The sequence below is a fragment of the Camponotus vicinus genome, unplaced genomic scaffold, assembly GCF_025532165.1.
Source record: "Camponotus vicinus isolate PSW18456_S1 unplaced genomic scaffold, iyCamVici1.0 SCAF_3, whole genome shotgun sequence".
Lineage (NCBI taxonomy): Eukaryota > Metazoa > Arthropoda > Insecta > Hymenoptera > Formicidae > Camponotus > Camponotus vicinus.
The window spans coordinates 1,655,619-1,674,853 of record NW_028141967.1 but is presented as its reverse complement, the minus strand read 5'-3'; the positions used below and the strand labels follow the sequence as shown (position 1 = coordinate 1,674,853).

At 36.9% G+C, this 19,235-nt stretch overlaps 1 protein-coding gene across 7 annotated transcripts in view; it reads left to right on the top strand.

The window, feature by feature from the left end:
* Ush (Zinc finger protein ush) overlaps nt 1–19,235 on the top strand; it is a 150,472-nt gene that overhangs the window by 38,496 nt on the left and 92,741 nt on the right. Inside the window, exon 1 of one of the 7 annotated variants that reach the window (XM_083092909.1) lies at nt 8,940–9,077. The exons of 3 other annotated variants lie outside the window; for them this stretch is intronic. In XM_083092909.1, coding sequence (XP_082949035.1) covers nt 8,984–9,077 — 94 coding nt within the window. In that variant the 5' untranslated portion in view covers nt 8,940–8,983. Of the gene's footprint in view, nt 1–8,939; nt 9,078–18,025; nt 18,098–19,235 lie in introns of those variants that run through there. 3 more of the 7 variants (XM_083092900.1, XM_083092901.1, XM_083092906.1) reach the window with 3 other exon arrangements.

Below are 19,235 nucleotides of genomic sequence, written 5' to 3'. Positions count from 1 at the left end.
ATTTTTTTAATCATCCTCAGGACCACAACCGTGATTACGATATGAGAAGGCGATAATTGTGATATGAATAAGATAAAATGCGCGATTCGAGGAGAAGAATAAAAATTTGATTGAGACCATTCGAGAAAATGTGAAGCCTCTTGCATATTAAATTTTGAAATACATAAATGAAAATAAATCTTGTTTGATAATATCTCTCGGAGCGATCGGAGTAAAATGGCGTCGGCCTGAATTAAGATTTTTGCTCGCGGGGGGAAATCGGGTAATGTGTACCCGGTATGCCTGGTTGAAGATTATCTGCCGGGAAATCAGCTTAATATCCATACAATGTCACGCACTTCTCGCACACACGACACGCTGTTAGCGTCATTTCGCTCGACGACTCCAAAGTACCGTCGATTCTGCAGATCTAAGCGCGCGATCTAAGATCCGCGCATTCCTACATACGTTTATGAACCTGCTTTATTACCTCGTCGCTGGTAAAAATTTTACAAACGCATGTCTTTCCAACTGATCTCTTAAAATGACGATTATTATATTAAATCGATTCTTACCATCGCGAAATATTTCATTCGCGCGAAAGAGAAGAGTAGATATTTGATATAAATTGCAAAAAAAATTGGAAGATAAAAGCTTGGAATAATCACATATGTTAAATCGTGGAAATAATTCAATTAATACAGGCACTGTAAAATGTTTTATAAAACAGCTTTCTCTTTTAATGTTATAAAATTAATTCTTTATTGCTACTTTACGTCAATTTAGTTTGTTGTACAAGGAAAGCGCGAATTTTTATTCTTATTATGTATTCATCTCGCCAACGCGCCAAACGGTAGGGTTAACGGGGTGTCAATGGGAAGGAGGGCGAGGCTTAGAGGGCCACGAGCCGACGATGTGTGTGCTAATGAACGCCATTAAAAGCAGCGTTAATTAGATTGCTCTAATCAGATCGCCTCGTCCCAACCGTATCTGCAACCCTTTTTTTCGTACGTGTCCGCCAACATTCGTACGCGATGGGGAGAAATGCGAGTGGATTCACACGAAATACCCTCCTCCCGTCTTTCCTCCTCCCTTCGTAACCGTGATTAATCACCTTTTTTCACCGTCGCTTTTCGACACCCTGGATGTCCCTCCTCTGGACTTGCCTGGACCTTTCCGGGTCGCGAGAAAAAAGTCCAGGCATTTTTTATTATTATTACTATTTTAATAAATATGAAAGATTAGAATATATTATAAGAGCCTGCAAAATATATGTGAAAATTTTAACGATACAAGTAAAATAAAGTTATAATTTTCATTAAAAAAAAATTAATGACTTTTGCGAAAATAAATTTCCGCAAAGTAAATTTTTTATGAAGTATGAAAATTATTAACATACATAGTTATAAATAAATATGAAAGACATGACAATATAATTATCTCGAATTGTGTTACTATTGTTTTACTAAATTCTATCTAATAATACGCTACGATATCTAAATATCTCGTATATTTTTCAAAGTACGGCATCTTTTCTCTCTGAAAATTCAATATAAATGTTTGATAAATTATTTTCTCGGATCGATTATCTTCGATTCCGTTCCGATTCTGCATCCGGGAACAGGGAATACATTGTCGGCGAGAGATCAGCAAATCAGTCCGAGATGACGATGACGACGTCGTCGTCATCGTCGTCGATACATCATCGAATCGAATCGAATCTTCGTCTTCCGCGATAGATTCTCGTTTCGGGGGGGGGGGGGGGGGCGGAATTAAACGGACTATGATCCATAGATCACGGATAGGGATAGAGGAATCTCTGGCGGACGGGAGGATGGGAGGGGATAGCGAGACGAAGCTCCTGCGACCGGAACGAGATTCTGGCCGGATCCTGCTGCTGCTGCAGTGTCTGGGGTAATGACGTGCGAACATAGATATCGGATCCCTCGCCTCTTCCTCCCCCCTCTCGTTTCTCGCGCTATCGTGTCCTCGGGGGGACGTCTCTCCTCCCCCACATCTACCGCCTGCTTAACGCGTTTCGCACGCATGGTTTCACGCACACGCGACGATCGCGACGAGATCGCGAGGAAAGGTTCGCCGCGGAAACGTGTATGGGATAAACTTTCGTCGTCTCTTTCCCTCCCCCTCTTTCCTTTTTTTCAATTTTCAATTATAATATTTGAAATGGAAAATGATTTTGATCGGAGAAGCGTCTCTAATTAACATGTTCGAAAAATATAAAGATATTGGAAGTGTTAAGGTTTAAATGGAAGCATATGAATTACAAAGTACAAGTAAATTAAATTAGCATAAATTAAATTGATTGAATTTAGATATGTTAATCGAAGCCAGTTGTCTCAACTCGAATCAAATTTAAATAATATATACATTCTATTACGGAAGCTTAGAAAAAAATTCTTTGAAAAATTTTTCCCCCTGCTTGCTGCATAAAATATTTACATGACGATGCAATTTGATCATTAATTCGAAATCGATTTTTTTTATTTAATTTTTGATATCTTAGAAAACATCTGCCATCGCGGGTTAAACTCTTCCCGCCCATTAATTAAGAATTACTCTTGAACGATCTGCGAGAAGGGTCCAGTTCTCGGGGTCCAGCGAAGACAAAGCCGGGCGCGAGAGCGATAAGAGACAGAGAGAGGTCGAGGATTGGAGGACCGGAGGGGAATCAGGATAACGAGAAAAAATGGCAGAGACAGAGATAAAAAGAGAGAGAGAGAGAAAGAGAATTCGCGATGATCGTGCCGATGTCTGCTCGAGCACAACGAGAGAGACCCAGGCAGCCATAATCGTCCCTCGTATCAGCCGTGCACGGCCGTTATCGCGCTTATCACCGCGTCCGGTCTCTATCGGACATCTATGCAAATCGCGGCTAATTATATTTAATTAGATTCGACCACGGCGTTGCTGCCGACGATCGACGCGATGCGATGCGATGCCTTCCAACTCCGGCTAGAAATCCGTGCTAATAATTGCGGCGATAGCTTCCGCAATTATGCGACACAATACGCGTTTTTTACGAATTTTGACATCTAAAATTTTTTTCATTTTTATTGCAAAGTGTGTCAATATTTATTACGCATAATTTTATAATTTTATGATTTTAATTTTTAGCATTTATTGCAGTAAAATTATTGTCAGCAATATAAATGCAGATTTTATCTATTAATTAATTTTAAAGAATTAAAAATTATGAAAAATTTAATAAGTTTAACACACATATTTTTCAACTATCATAATTTCTTTTTTTGAAAAAGAATGCTAAAAATAATACACTAACTCCAATTTGATCTATATTAATTATAAAAAGAAAGATAATGATATTAAAGATAAGGATAATTTTGAATAAAGACTGAATGTTTTTAAAATATATAGTTTTAATATAATATTTAATATAATTGTTATATATAAATATTTTATTATTTTTTTAAATTTAAATCTCGGAAACACAATAATGATTTATTCTACACAAATTAACGACATTTTTATTATTACATTATTGCTTCTTAGGTTTTTATTATTATATTATTATTCTAACGCAAATGGATTTTTGTTATATTAATTTTTCTTCTAGATATCTACTTTTCTATCCTTATTTGTTTTCATTTTTCCTCCTCATCTTTTTCTCTCTCGGTGGCGGTGATTTGGCGAATCAGAAATGCGAGTTTAAAAGTTTGTAGTAAAGCAGGCGCAGTGCGCTTCTCGTAAAGATAAGTGCGCTAAGACCTCCGTCGAAGGTAGTACCCCGTTTCATGATTGCATGTCCTTCTCTCTATATTCCCTCGAATCTCGCTATCGAAACATTATATCGTACGCAGCATACACACACACACACACACACACACGCACGCACTCACATATTACCGAACGTAAAATGTTCCAATGGTCCAATTAAAATTAGGTCGAACACGATCATCGCACTTTCCCTTTACTTGGCCATCCTGAGAATTTTAATTATTAATCATTTAATCAATTAAATGGACAACCGGGAAAAGAAACGTAAGAAACGCACAGATAACGTAAGGATGTCTCAATTCACAGTTGTAAACACAATTCTTTTTTCGATCGAGATTTGAATATAAATAACGTTTTGTCAGAGAAATAATTTTTTTCCTTTTATGTATTAATTTATAAATTAATTTATATAAATTCGCAAATCAAAAGTTTTTAAATCTATTTTAGATATTTAGTAAAGGAAAGAAAAATTTTAAAAGAAAATTGTTAAATTTATATATATATATTAAGAAATAAATTTATTCAGGATCGAGATTTTTAGGACAGTCCGTCTGTTTTGATTTTTATCATGAGCGATGGAAGATTAAAAGCTCGAGATCCTTTATGCGGACATCAGAGATTTTAGAATACTGGACATTCTAAACGATTCGTAATGGCTTTAATCGCGGCGCATCGAAAAGTAATGCTTTCGTTACGATGGGCTTCTATCTTTAGGCTGTCACCGATGCTGCGATAGGGTCTTTCTGAGTCTTAATTCACGAAAATCTTACCATTACAGGCTGGCTAGAACTTCTTGCATACAGGGTGTCCCGGATTAATTCTTCTTTGTCATAGATGCTCTCTACAAGAAATCAACAATAGTGTAAAGTTGCAATCTTGCACAAAATTTTTTTATCTTTTTTTTTAGTTGCTTATTATATAACATAAAATGTAGATAAAAATAAATAATATTGTATAATAGTAGAAAGACGCAAGTCACTATCAAATCTCACTAAAAAATTATCAGATAATTGTCAGTATTGTTCATAATAAAGAATAATTTTTTTTCTCTTAATAATTATTTATATTTCGAATCATATTTTTCTCTTAATAATTATTGATATTTCGAGTCATTGAGACAACCGACACTCTTGTTGGTTTCCGATATCTGTGGCTGAAAGAGACACCCTGTGTAAGAGTTGCATTAGTTATCTTTGCGTCGTGGAGGCGCTTGAGGAAAAGGGGGACGATAGGGGAGGAATGCAACCGTTGCTTTATCGACGAAGCGTGGGTTTCGAAGTGCCGTCTTCTGGCCGAGAATGCAGGTGCTTTATCTGCTGCGGGCCTCGCGAGGAGAGAAAAAGAGCTGGGAACGATACCGCGGACCGCTGGTGGGCCCGAGGAAGGGAAGTGGGATGGATTATGGGTCGGGGGGAGGTAAGGTAGATTACTCCAAATAAACTCGTGTCGAGATTCGTTTCGGTCGTATTTAACATTGATAAGCAGATCGAACGAATTTTATAACGTTCCACGGCCACTTTGGCCCGAATAATTATCGCTCCCATCGGATCTTCGTCCCTAGAACGCCTACGTATTCTATCAAGAATTCTAAATCACTTCCGAAAAGGCTTGGGAAAGAAAAGAACTCAAATGTTTCTCTTTTCTTCAAATACGTGAAAGAGCAAGGCTATCGTAATAATACTATTTTTAATATTTTTGCGATTTTATATATCTTGTATAAATTTATTAATTTTAGAAAAATTATTTTCTCTGTTAGTTTAATATTATATTGTTTTTCTCTTTTTATATTTAAATGCTATTCACTATATCATACATATACATACACACATATATAATGATTAATTTTGCGACAATATATTTTTAGAAATATTATATAATTTTTGAAAATAATTTTTTCTATTTTTATTAATTTATTTATCGATAATTTCATATTTTTGGCGAAAGCGGAAAGAAAAATGCTAAGAAAGAAGAAACTGAGGTGAGAATAAGGGAAACTTAACGACGGGACGTTCAACCAATGGCACTAATGACGCTAATTAATTGCACAAAAGACGTCGACTCTCCATTACGTTCGTCTTACACGCGAAACCTCGAGGAAAGCTGGCCGATTATTTATGCGATATGCAATTAATACGTTAACTCGGTCAAATTACGTGACGCAGCAATATTAGCAAATTACGATAATAAAGTTAAAATGAGAAAAATTTAAAATTAAATGAAATGATTGATATAATAAAAAAATAATACAGAGGAAAAATAGAAAAAATAGAAAATGTTGGAGAATTAAAAAATATCTCGAATTACACGATAGATCGCAAAAGTATTTTAGATTTCATTAGGAAGAGATATCCTGCCGACCGACCGTGTTTGCGACCTTCGAATGAAATCTACCGACATTCAAGGAAGGAGCCGGGTCACCTTCGGCTCGATTTTTAAGCGGTTTACACATATTCGTAAGCTTACACGATGCACAAAGCCAAGTGTTGTCATGTTTGAATAATTCTTTCGAGAAGAAATCTTTTCCGGAAAGTAAAGTCTTCCAGCTCCCCATCAGATGATGATCGAAGGAAGGAATTTTTAGGATGGAATTTGCTGTCCTGTGGATAAAATATGAATATACACAAAGTCCATAATATCTACGAGAAATCCTTCTTATAGATGATATATATTATAGAAAATCATTAGAGGGAGGAAGGGGGGGCGTCGGTAGACAAAAAGCAACGCGCTCTGTCAAGACTGGCCCGCTTATATACTCTTCTCTCTCTCTCTCTTTCTCTCTCTCTCTCTCTCTCTCTCTCTCTCACCTATTCTGCTTATCACCTCGCGGCTGGTATTGCCCTGATATCGAATGAATGCCCGGCTTTATAGCCCGATCGTGCGTTCGATAACAGGCCACGTATGCACACCCGTTGATTATGCACTCACGTTGCATGCGCATCTAAAAGTGTCGCTGCCATGTTTGTCAGACTGTCAGATAATCGGAATCTCACTTGGTTCCTTGAAACTCGACTTAAAAATCTTTTCGACTAAACAATTACAATAAAATTACAAAGTTACAATTAAATTAAAATTATTAAAGATGTAAAATAAAAACGAAAGAAAAATATTACGACAAAAATGAAGACTTTAATTTGATATCATTCTGTCTCGTTATCTCGAAAATTAAAATGCGGGATTTGGCGTTGCTTGCGACGCAGAAGAATGTGGAACGGAAGAGGACCGAAGGACCCGGGGGGGCCTCAAGGCCCGGGCTATATCGACGAATTATCGCGAAGGACGCCCGCACCAAAGGCGTGCGTGACTTTGTCTTTTGATAAAATTATCCTCGCCCCTGGTAACGAAGTGACTCGCGCCTTAATAACTCGCCGGCTGATTGCGAATTACGAGCACATGGTCTGCTTCCGCTATTTTTAATTTCTCACGTGCATCATGATGGTGCGTTTATCAGATCCGAGAAATTATATCGCGATTTCCAAGCGACAATTCTGAAATCTTCCCTGGGACATTCGCGATAATGAATGCTTCGCGCGAGGGTAATTTGTTTCCAGTATTAATTTAATTAATTAGCGTTATAGATTGTTCCTCGACTCGGTAGCACGCTTAAGAGCTGCGTTAATGATTTTTGTAATTTAATTTAATAATATTAATATTTTTAATAATATTAATATATTTAATTAATATTATTATATTATTTATATTATTATATTATTTATATTAATAATATAAATAATATAATATAAATATTTTTAATAATATTAATATAAATTTAATAAAATTAAACTGTTATAATATATAAAATAAAATAATTATATAAAATTTATATAAATTTAAATTTATATAAAAAAATTTGAGATAAAAATTGACACATTTAATTTTACTCAATTTAATATTGAGTTTTTGATGATAGATAGGCGAGACAATGTGACTTTTAATTCGATCACGAATGAAAATTCTTATATAGATTTTGTTAGAACAAGATAAGACTTTGATTGAAATAGTATCTTTACTCTTCAACAATTTCTTTCGCAGCTACTTTCATCTACATTTATCGCTTTCGGCTCGATTTTGCACAGCTCCGCTTTCGGCTTTGCTCCGCACCGCTTTCCTCGAAAATCATCCGTGTATCTCTTCCGCGTCAGTTAGGATAACGCGCGACGTTCTAGAAGTCGATAGATATTAGATAAGGAGCTGGTCCACGTCAGCGCGCAGCCTCCGACGCGACGCGAAATTAATATCCGCGATTTAAAACGAAGATTTGCTCGTGAATCAAACTCGTAGACATGCAAATGAGCAGACACAGTGAAAGTCTCTTTCATTCAATTTTATCAGCATTATATTATCCAAATTCTCACGATCGATTATTAAAGCGATTACCACGTCCGAAGAATTATCTAAAAAATTCAAAAGCCGAAGGGTCTTTTTTGTCTTGCAATTTTAATTTTGAATAAAAATTCCACTCTAACGCGATAACTCGTAGATAAGATTAAGAGCCACGTGTGGTCCAGAGAGAGAGAGAAAGAGAGAGAGAGAGAGATCGCAAACCGAATATCCCGATCCGATCCGCCGTCTATTTTTCTGTGCCTCTCGCGCGTCGAGACGACGAGGAAAGAGATGAAGCGAACACCCGCGAGTGAGAAGCGAAGGGATGGCAGAGGGGAGGGGTGGCTATCGGAAACCCTTGACCCCTCCACGACCAATGCCATGGCGCCTTTATCGTTTTACAACAGAAAGGCGCACATCAGTCAACCGGTATCTCCTCACGCTTGATTTCCCGTGGCCGCCCCCGACTCACCCCGGCCTTCCGCGTCCCCCTTCATCCCCCTCGAAGCCGCAACCCCTGCACACGGTGTAGACATCCATTCCCTCCGCCGTCTCCTCTCTCGCTCGCCGAGAGGTTCCGCGTCCTCCGTTTTCCTTCTTCCAACCTTCCGCCCCTCGGCGACCGCCGTCACCCTTCCGCGGGAACCGGGGGGTGGGGCGGGATGGGGGACCGAGGGTAGGTAGCAGATAGCGGGACGACGTAGCGCGCGGTAGTTATGAAAACATATGAAATATATTCAATCTGGGCCGACGCGATAACACCGTCGGCCGACCGCGGCGGCGGACAACCCTCCCCTCCTTCCCCCCTCCCCTCGCCAACCCTCGACTAACTCCCGCATATACGGATGGGACAAGTATATATATGTGTACGTGTGTGCTACGAAGTGTGGTGCGTCGTCATTTTGAAGATTGCCCGGCCGCTCTTTCGATGGATGCTGTTGCCGAGAGGGGATTATCAAGATGGCGAGGAAAAAGTCGCCTGGACTCGATAAATCGCAGCGGCTCTAGGAGGCTCGCATTTCGTATGTTTATTGGTGGCATCGTAAATTTGGCGCTAATCGCATCGGAATTATCGAAACTGAAATATCGAAAAGGCGATGGAAATGTTTTAGGATGTCGTTTGATATTTTTCATCTAAGAAATCAAGTGGAAAATAAAATGTGCAGCGAGAAGAGGATAATTTTTTCAAATGATTCATCCGAATGAATCATTTACCGTCAATTGCTCCTCCTACGCATGCAATTGTGACTTGTCTTCCTTACAGATTTATCTCAATTGTAAAATTAAGAATAGACTACATTTTAATACATTATTGCAGTATCTTGACACAACTTTTCCACATGAAAGATTTCCATAGGAGGACCACAAGAAAAAAAGGATTAAATAAAATAAAAGAAATATCTCCATATTTAAAAAAGCATTAATTAATGCAATAAATAATTGAATAAATCTAAACAAATAAGAGCCACATGCGTGGCTGTCATTTTAATCATTCTTCGATTTATCCGTCTCGAATCGCATAAAAAATGCGCGAATTGAGGTACCTCAGCGTCGATGCTCGAGGTCGGTGAGGGCGGCAAGCAACGAGTCACTTCTCGTCCTCTTCGCACACGACTACACAAACGCGCGGAACACACACTTCGGGGGTAGGATGGGTGAGCCGCGGCGGGAAAGGTGCGGGGGAGTTTGTTATCGTTATCGCGCGACGTGGCCGCGCGGCGATCGCGATAACGCCTCGCCGCCGCTCTTATCGGCCCGCCGGTTTGCTTGCTTCGGCTACCCGTACCTACGTACCTACCTACCTACGTTCGTATTCGTCGACACCGCCGACGCCATTTCGCCCAACCGACTCATATTTTCGCGCCACTTGGCGACACAGCCCTTCGAAAAGCTGCATGGAAAGAGAGGTAGATAATGATAGGTAAAAGAAGAGAAAGATCGCAATAATATAACCACAGTATCACCCAATAATAATAATAATAATAATAATAATAATAATAATAATAATAATAATAATAATAATAATTATTATTATTATTATTATTATTATTATTATTATTATTATTATTATTATACATGCCTTTTTCTTAATCAAAGGCGAGAATTTGTCCCGGGATTTTAATCTTCAACATTGAATGTGTATGTGTGCGTGGATGTGTGTTTCTAATTAATTCTTCAAACTGAAATCTATTTAAATAAAAAAGTCCAGTTAATCTCGAAGGATGAAGTTTCGTTATCGGTACATCAGTATATCAAACTCTGAAGTTTGGCTCTCTTTGAAGATAGTCGAGTAATATTTGCATATTTTATAAAAATTATGTATATGTATAATACTCGTTAATAACGTGCAAGAGTAACGTATATAATAAGATGCAAAAAATATATAAAATACATCTATCAAAACTAAATAATTTAATAATGTAGTTTATATAATTAATTAATTAATTACGTACACACATAAAAAAATTTAGAAATATAATTCTTGCCGATGATAAATACACGATTAAATAACAAATCGAATAGATTTATAATATTGTGATAAATATATGGTTGACTCGGACTTTACATTTTCTTTCAAAGGAGAACGGAAAATTGCGTCGGGTTTCTCGATAGGTGCACTTCGGAGAAGGCGTGATAGTAGGTTTCGAGCCCCGTAAACCGCGTCCGATGGGGGATGCGGGGCACGCGACTGCCGCTCCATTGACCCGCGTTAGTTTTCCAACCCCTACTTCCGCCACTCGTTTCGGCTTAACCCTCTGACTTCCCTGCTCGGTCCCCTCCTCTCGGTTGGCCGGTCGCCACCGGGTACGAGGAGCCACCGGGATCGCTTTTATACGTTTCCCACCCCTCTTCCTCGTGTGTCTTGGCACGTAACACGCCACTCTCCACCTGACACCCCGCCACAGGGGGCGGCTGGCAACTTTATTCACCGGAATTAACCCTTTGCACCCTCGGCAGGATGAATTGTGACTGTATTACAGAGTGTCAGAGTCTGACACGCGCGAGCCCTCGTTTTATTTCTTGATTTTTCCGCGATCGAAAAAAAAAAACGTATTTTAATGAGCGATCTAAGCATAATTTTTCACATTTAAATTTTACTGGTATAAAAAATTTTTTGCGTAATACAATATTTATAATTGATAATGACATTTTAGATTCGACATTATTTCACTATTATTATGCTGTGCGAATTATAATATTCGCAGAAAATTTCTTGTATACGCGTATTTAAAAAATACATCAGTTAAAAAAGTATTAAAATATTAGAAAATATTAAAAAATTCCATTGCAAAATAAAATTGATAATGATATTTTAGATCCGACATTATTTCATTATTATTACGCTATGCGAATTATAATATTTGCAAAAAATTTCTTGTATACGCATATTTAAAAAATACATTAGTTAAAAAAATGTTAAAAAATATTTAAAAAATTCCACTGCAAAATAAGATTGATAATGACATTTCAGATTCAACGTTATTAGATATCGCGAATATTATAAATCGCATAATAATGAAATATAATAACGTTGAATCTAAATTGTCATGATCAATTTTATTTTGCAGTGGAATTTTTTTAATTTAGCGCCATCGCGCAATTTCCCGATTGAGATGCACGCGAGGTAAATTCGAGATCGATAACGAAGGAAAAAAAAGAGAGAGAGAGAAAGGGAGACCCGGTGCAACGTGTCACGTCGCATTGCATGCACTTCCGTTTATCGATCGCGATAACAACGACGGCGCGATAACCGGCCCGACCGGTCAAGATATCGATCTGCGATCGATTGGGCGCGATAACGCTTTCGCACGCGGGATAATCACGCGGAATGTCGCGATAATAAACGCGAACATCGCGTTACCGTTACCCCTCTATCATTTTTCTTTCTGCCACCCCTCTCTGCTATTCTCTTTGTTCTTTTATCTTTTTTTTTAATCTTTTCCTTTGTTGTTTCTCTCTATTCCCTCATATTTTACTTTTACTTATTTCACTTCTTGCTGCTTTTTTTACTCTATATCTAATTATCTTATCACGTGCCTTATCTTCCTTTATCTCTTCTTTGTTATCATTTCTTCCCTTCCGTTTTTTCACTTCCTTTTTCGTTCATTATCATATTTCCATTGTTTTCAATGGATTCCTATCTTCGTTTTTATTTTTAAATAATATCAAAATTTGCCAAATTCGGGGCATTTTTGATCTCTCGTTGTTTTATGATTGCTTAATTTCATTGTCATTTCTTATTATTTATAGAGCTTTGTTAAATATATATGTTGTATTGGAAATTTTTCTGAGGCTACAATAAATTTCTCTCTATTTATCTATCTATCTCTTTTAATCGATGTATAGGAAGTTCGCTCTATGCAACGATATGATCTCGGTAGCGGGCTGGCCATCGAAGCAGATCAATTAATTGGGAACGAGCGCCACGCTTCGATGTCTAAAAAGCAGTCGGAGCGTGTTTACCGCTTAAAATAACGCTCATAAATGAAGTGCGTAGCGATGCCGTTGCGTGTGAATTTTCGACACGAATTTTTCCTCGTACGTGATGATATGCATACAATATACAGGGTGTCAGGGCAATCTCTTCCCAAAAAAAAAGCTCTTGTAGCTTGCCTCGAGACCTTTTCAAAACACTATAATAAAGTATTTTTTCATCGAGTTATGAGGCTTGAAATAATCTCTTAATTTTTACATAAACCATAAAATATCTAGTAAAATATTCAATTTTTTTTATATTTATAATTTTTTTTTTCATTTTTATTTATTTTTTTCGAAACAATTATATGTTTTCTTTACACCAATTGATTCCTCTCACTATTTTGTACATAAAAGTATTAAGGTAAGATAATCGAAAAATGAATATTTTACTAGATATTTTGTGGTTTATGTAAAATTAAGAGATTATTTCAAGCCTCATAACTCGAAAAGTACTCGATGAAAAAATACTTTATTATAGTGTTTTGAAAAGCTCTCGAGGTAAGCTACAAGAGTTTTTTTGGGAAGAGATTGCCCTGATACCCTGTATTTACAACTCAAATATGAGAGATATAAAATAAATATCCTTTCTACTCTCCATTGAAATCGCGTTTAATGTCAATTTGATTTCCTTTTCTTCTTTTTACGGACATCCTGCTTTGGAAGGAGATAAGTCTCCCCGTCGACCATCGTCCACCTGGGTGTAAATTACAAGGCATGCGGGCGTGATAACGATCGGCGCGAGATTGGTCGTTGACAACGACGTGGAGGATGATCGAGACGCGCGAGCCGCGAGAAACCGGCAATCGAGGGTGGTCGACGATGAAGAGAGCGCCTCCGCTCGACCGGAAACTCGATCCCCGTCCTTGGCGCCGCTCGCGATCGGATTTCATCTCGATCTCGCTTCAATGAAAATTTCGTGCGATGCACTTGTATCGATCTTGACGAGACGTCAATGTAATCCCGCAATTTCATATGAAAATACCTTGTACAGATATACTTTAATATTTTTTTTTTCTTTTTTGAAGAAAAATTCTGACTAAAATTAACATAAATTATTATTTATTTATTATAAAATTTACATAAATTAATATTAATTAACATTAAATTATAGAAGATCTTGTACACATTTAAATTTATATAATATTTAATTATCGTATAGATTGCTTTTTATTTGAAGTTAGAGATTAGCCGCGTTTTAGAGATGTGGAGATGTAGATTTGAGAGTCGTAGATAGGAAATTTGAGAATTTTCAATGCAATCTATTCTTTCTTTCTCTCCCTCTTATTCTCCATCTTTATCTCTTTCCTTCTTCTGTTTTTTTTCTGTCGCGATACGAAGTTTATCGCTTCGAAAACTCGAAGTTCACATAGAGCGCGATGCCTCGATCGATAGCGGGATATCGAATGATTTTTTTTCCTCTTACTCGATTCCTTATCTCGGCTAATGCAACTACGCTTGGTCGGTCCAGAGTCTCGAAAACACATTGCACGATTAAATGCGGAAACGAGACGATAAGCGACGCACCCCGAGGTGCAGTCGCGACGAAGATGCAGTCAATCAATAGAAATTATCAATTGCTAATTGTGAAGATTCCGGCGCAATAATAAATAATTCCGGAAAATAGAAATTAAAATTGCAGTAGAATAAAAAATAAAAAAGAAACATCGGAATTAGGAAGGTGATAGACAAAAAATAAATGGTAGGAATGTGTTTAAATGAAACAAGAAAAAATTAAAAGTATAAACTGCATTAAATATATCTAATTGAGATTAATAAAAACAATATTTATGAAAGACAAACTACGATCCGAAACGAATATAAGATAAAAAGAGATGACAGCAGAAATAGATTCCTTTTATCAAGTGGAAATTTCAACTTTGACTTTTGTGGATATGATTCAAGATGATAGCTTCATCCGCGGTGATTTTTCAATAGACGATAGTCAACACGGCTCGCAACGAGAATAAATAATGAATTACGCATTGTCGGGAGAGAATGCCGGAGCAGATAAACAGTCGAGATGTAGAAGAGGACCCTGTGGGTCAGATGAGATTACTAGCATATCACGGTGGCCGCTTATCATCGTCGCGATAACATTCAGACGCCCCCAGATCACTCGATAACCACGTTATCGACATCGGCTTCGTCCATCGGTCATCTTCTAGCCTGATGGAAAAAGACCAGGTCCAAATTAACGTAAAATTCACCCGATCTCGGATAAAGTCCGATCAAAATCGATAAGGAAATTAAGTACAGATAATAATTGGAAATTGATCGTAAGAGATAAAGTTAAAATAATACAAAAAAGTGCGCAATAAAATAAGATTGAAATAATAATCAACATTTTATGTAATTAAATTATGCGATTAAATATCGATACAGGAATGTTTCGTAGATTTATTTCCCTTGTTCAAGTTGAAAATTCGCCCGATCTCGGATAAAGTCCGATCAAAATCGATAAGGAAATTAAGTATACGTAATAATTGGAAATTGATCGTAGGAGATAAATAAAGTTAAAATAATACAGAAAAGTGCGCAATAAAATAAGATTGAAATAATAATCAACATTTTATGTAATTAAATTATGCGATTAAATATCGATGTAGGAATGTTTCGTAGATTTATTTCCCTTGGTCAAGTTGAAAATTCGCCCGATCTCGGATAAAGTCCGATCAAAATCGATAAGAAAATTAAATATAGGTAATAATTGGAAATTGATCGTAGGAGATAAATAAAGTTAAAATAATACAGAAAAGTGCGCAATAAAATAAGATTGAAATAATAATCAACATAAATTATTCGATTAAATATCGATATAGGAATGTTTCATAGATTTATTTCCATTGTTTAAGTTGAACCGCGAGCAAAGATGTGGCAGCTTGTACCGGCAGGATTTTTCTCAATTAAAGATATCCCGTAATTCCTCGACTTTCGATCGAGGAACGCGCACGATTCGCTTTCTCCTGGCGATCGGTCGATTGGCGGCGCCGATTTGCAGACATTTCTGCGCTCTTGAAGTGAGCACGGAAGAGAAAGATGCAAACGGAGAAAGATACATTTATGGAAGGACATATAAATAGGGAAAAAAGCTAGTTTTCTCTAACCTGAAAATCCTTAAATACATGTAAATCTACTTTTAAAGGCTCTACGTTTAAAATAATAAAAACATTCATGTATATAATATATGGACACATATGTAGAATGCAAAAAAATGACGAAATCTCTCAGAGGAGATAAAATCAAAAGTTTATTTTATGCGAAAAGTAATATAAGACGCGAAAGGGGGAAAGTGAAAGAAGGGGCGGAGGTGGGAGGGAGATAAAGGGAGAAGGTTTTCTTAGCCGGATCCTCTCTTGGCGGGAAGATCCGGTCCCGCGCACCGAAAACTGGTTCGTGCGGCGTCAGATTGCGAAGATAGCTGTGTAGTTTTATATGCCGAGCTTCGTCGCGATATCGGACGGTCCCATCGGACACCGCCGGATGACTTTCCTACGGATTCTTTCCTTCTCATGGGTTTCCGATACGTGGAGCCTCCCCCCGCCAGCGTGAGATTCAGGTTCGCATCGCGTCGCGTTTCCTGCCACGGAAGAAGAGCGATGTCAATGATCAAATTTAAAGTTGATTAAAGATGATAATAATTATATGCAAATCGCGCGATTAATTTTGAAGAAGAAAAACAGAGCCTTATTGTTTTATTTAAAGAACTTATTGTCACATGACTTATCTTTTCGATTTACTCTTATTACACAAAATTTTATTTGTTACATATTTTTCTTTTCTATCAATATCTCAAGAGTTGCATCTTAGAACTTTTCACCATAAATGGTGAGAAAGAGAAAGAGAGAAAGAAAAGGAGAAGAGAGAGCGGGGGAGGTAGAGACGAGGATGTGGGGACAAAATTATCGCGAACGAGCGTAAACAAGCGGGCGAAATTAACCTTCCAATTTCTGCGGCTTGTTGCTAAATAATCGATCGCCGAAGTCCCCGACCGCCTCGCTCTCTGCAACAGGTGCGACTCGTCGAGCCGCGGTTACACGTTGTGAAATCTCTCTTCGTCCCTTACTTCTTGCGTATTTTTTTACATTATTAGCGTGATACTTCAAATATGTAAAAAAATGCAATACACTTTATTTTCTAAATTACAGAAGAGAGTCGTCTTTAATCTCCGATTTTAATTAACATTAATTTATTTTACATATATGTTTTATTATTAATAAATGTTATATTTTGCTTTATTACTAAAAATTTATACTTGCAACTATCACAAAAAATTTTAATGATTTATTATATAAAATTTTTTTCTTTTTTTGATAAAATTTGACATTGGTAAAATATATATATATTCTTTTCACGAGAGAGATTATATAAAATATGACGAGCTCGAATGTCTCGAATGCTCTTGCTAAAATAAATTTTAATTCGCGCTTACGTAATTATAAGACGATCGAAGTGCTTCTCGTAATATGCGCCATGGCGCATCGTGTAATAGCGACCGATCTGCGTCGGATAAGCCACGCCAACTATTTCGAGTTATAGCCCGGCGAGAGAGTTACGAGTCGCTCGTGGGATTTATTAACCCTTTCGCCGCTAAAGACGCATGTTTGCGCGTTTAGTCGGAATCGAGAATCTCGCGACACTCGGTACAATGAAAATTAATCCATCCAGTGGAGCGAAATTATTTATAAAAAATGAAATACCATGTTACATGCTGTAGAACGAATACAAGTAACTAACATCTTTTTGGAACCAAGAATTTCCTCGTAAATATTTTATTTTATATTTAAAAAATAAGTACAATAGGAGAATATTTTTCTTTTCTCTTAGAATTTATCAGTAAATTTGATTATTACTGTGAATATTATATGTGGGTGTTTGATCGCGATTTTTCTCGATGAATTGATTGATTCGAATATCGAAGATTTCGGAGACAGTTTCCGATTCTTCAGGAGGAGGTTGTCGTCGGCGGGATCGATAATGATAACAAAAGCGCAGGCAGGCACCCGCATGTTATTTGCGACTTCTGATCGGTGGAATAAACAGGCGCAACGCCATTAAAAATATGCCTGTGATACCAAATGCGCCATCGCGCCGTCGATGCTTATCGATGCTCGCCGAGTGATAATTAACGATCCTCTGGGTCAGCATGCATATCAGCCGTAATATTTATCGCTTCAAACTTTGCCTTGTTTCGTAGAACACTTGATAATCGGAACATTTGAAAACAGCGATAGAAACGTAAAAAATCATGCAGCTTAGCTGCACGTCAGAGCGTCTAATTATTCTGGCGCGATGTCAAACATTCGATTCTTGTCAGCTGTTTCTAAGAATCTTGCGGCCCACAAAATTAATTAAATTGTAATTGATTATAAGAAATTTCAAATTTAAAAAAGAAGAAAAAAAATTTGCATTTATGTATATTTAAAATAATAAAATATATTGTTTGTCTGTTAATGATTTGTTGTAATCAAATTTGTATTTTTTATGTTCCAGGTAAGTTGAAAATCAAGTATGACAGTCAGGAATTTAGATTCTATCGCTAAGGATGTCTTTAACACTGAAACCAGTGAGTATTGTATATTTTTGTTGAAACGTCACTGACTGTTAACAACTAAACTTCATTATTTCGCGACTAATGGACGTCCGCTTTCGATGTCCACCGGAAAATGATTGTTATTCATTATGCGAGTGGCATAGATTAGAGCGTTAAACAACACCCGTTGACGGTAGCTTTAACGATCCATCCGTAAATGCGTCGGAAAGGATTTAAATTATCTATAAATGGCGAACAATTCACGAGAATCGTGATTTTTAAATCTCTTAATTACTGAGAGATTTAAAGAAAACCTTGTAGCAAGTAAATAAATATTTAAAAATTACACAAGTTAAATAATATCAACGTTTTCTGCAATTGAAGTATGAAAAAGTAGTTTAATGAATATTTATAAATTATTTTAATAGCGAGATAATTATTTTGTAAATATCCGAAATTTAAGATTTAAATAAGTTTAGATGCAAGCTTTTAACTCCGTAAGAAATTAAACTACTGAATTAAAATATAATTATAATATTAAATTTTAAATAATCCGGAAAATTTGTAATTTTGAAATAGTTTAAATTTTATAGTTTTTTCTAAATTGTGAATATTATTTTAAAATATAAGTACATTACTTTTAACTTGTAATTATTCCGAATAACTGGATACTTTGATCACTTTTCACAGAGAGAAATTATTAGTTGCACAATACAATTCTTGGTATCTCGCGATTTTTTTTCACTTTTCGCTTCTCCTTTTTCACGTTTGTTTATCTTACAACCTCTTATATATCGCTTGCATTTTGCCTTTATCTTCATAACGCGTTCCAGCGGGGCTTGCCCCAGAACAATAAACCGATCCCTCCTCCCGCTCTCTCTTTCTTAGCTCGTCTCTCTATCGGCGATATACCAAGTTGGTATGCGGTGCAGATTACGATTTGTCGTTAGCCTTGCGATAAACTTTATGTCGGCGATGGTGATATCTGTCGATTTGCAACGCATTAAAACATCCGCGCGCGCGCGCGCGCTTGCACTTACAGCTGATAGCTCGCCGCAACTTTTCCAGTCGCTCGCAGTTTCATGTGATTTTCATACGATAACAAGCGTGTCACCGATAGTTACGTTAATGCTCTCGCTTACTTTAGCGCACAGTTTAGTGGATTGACAAT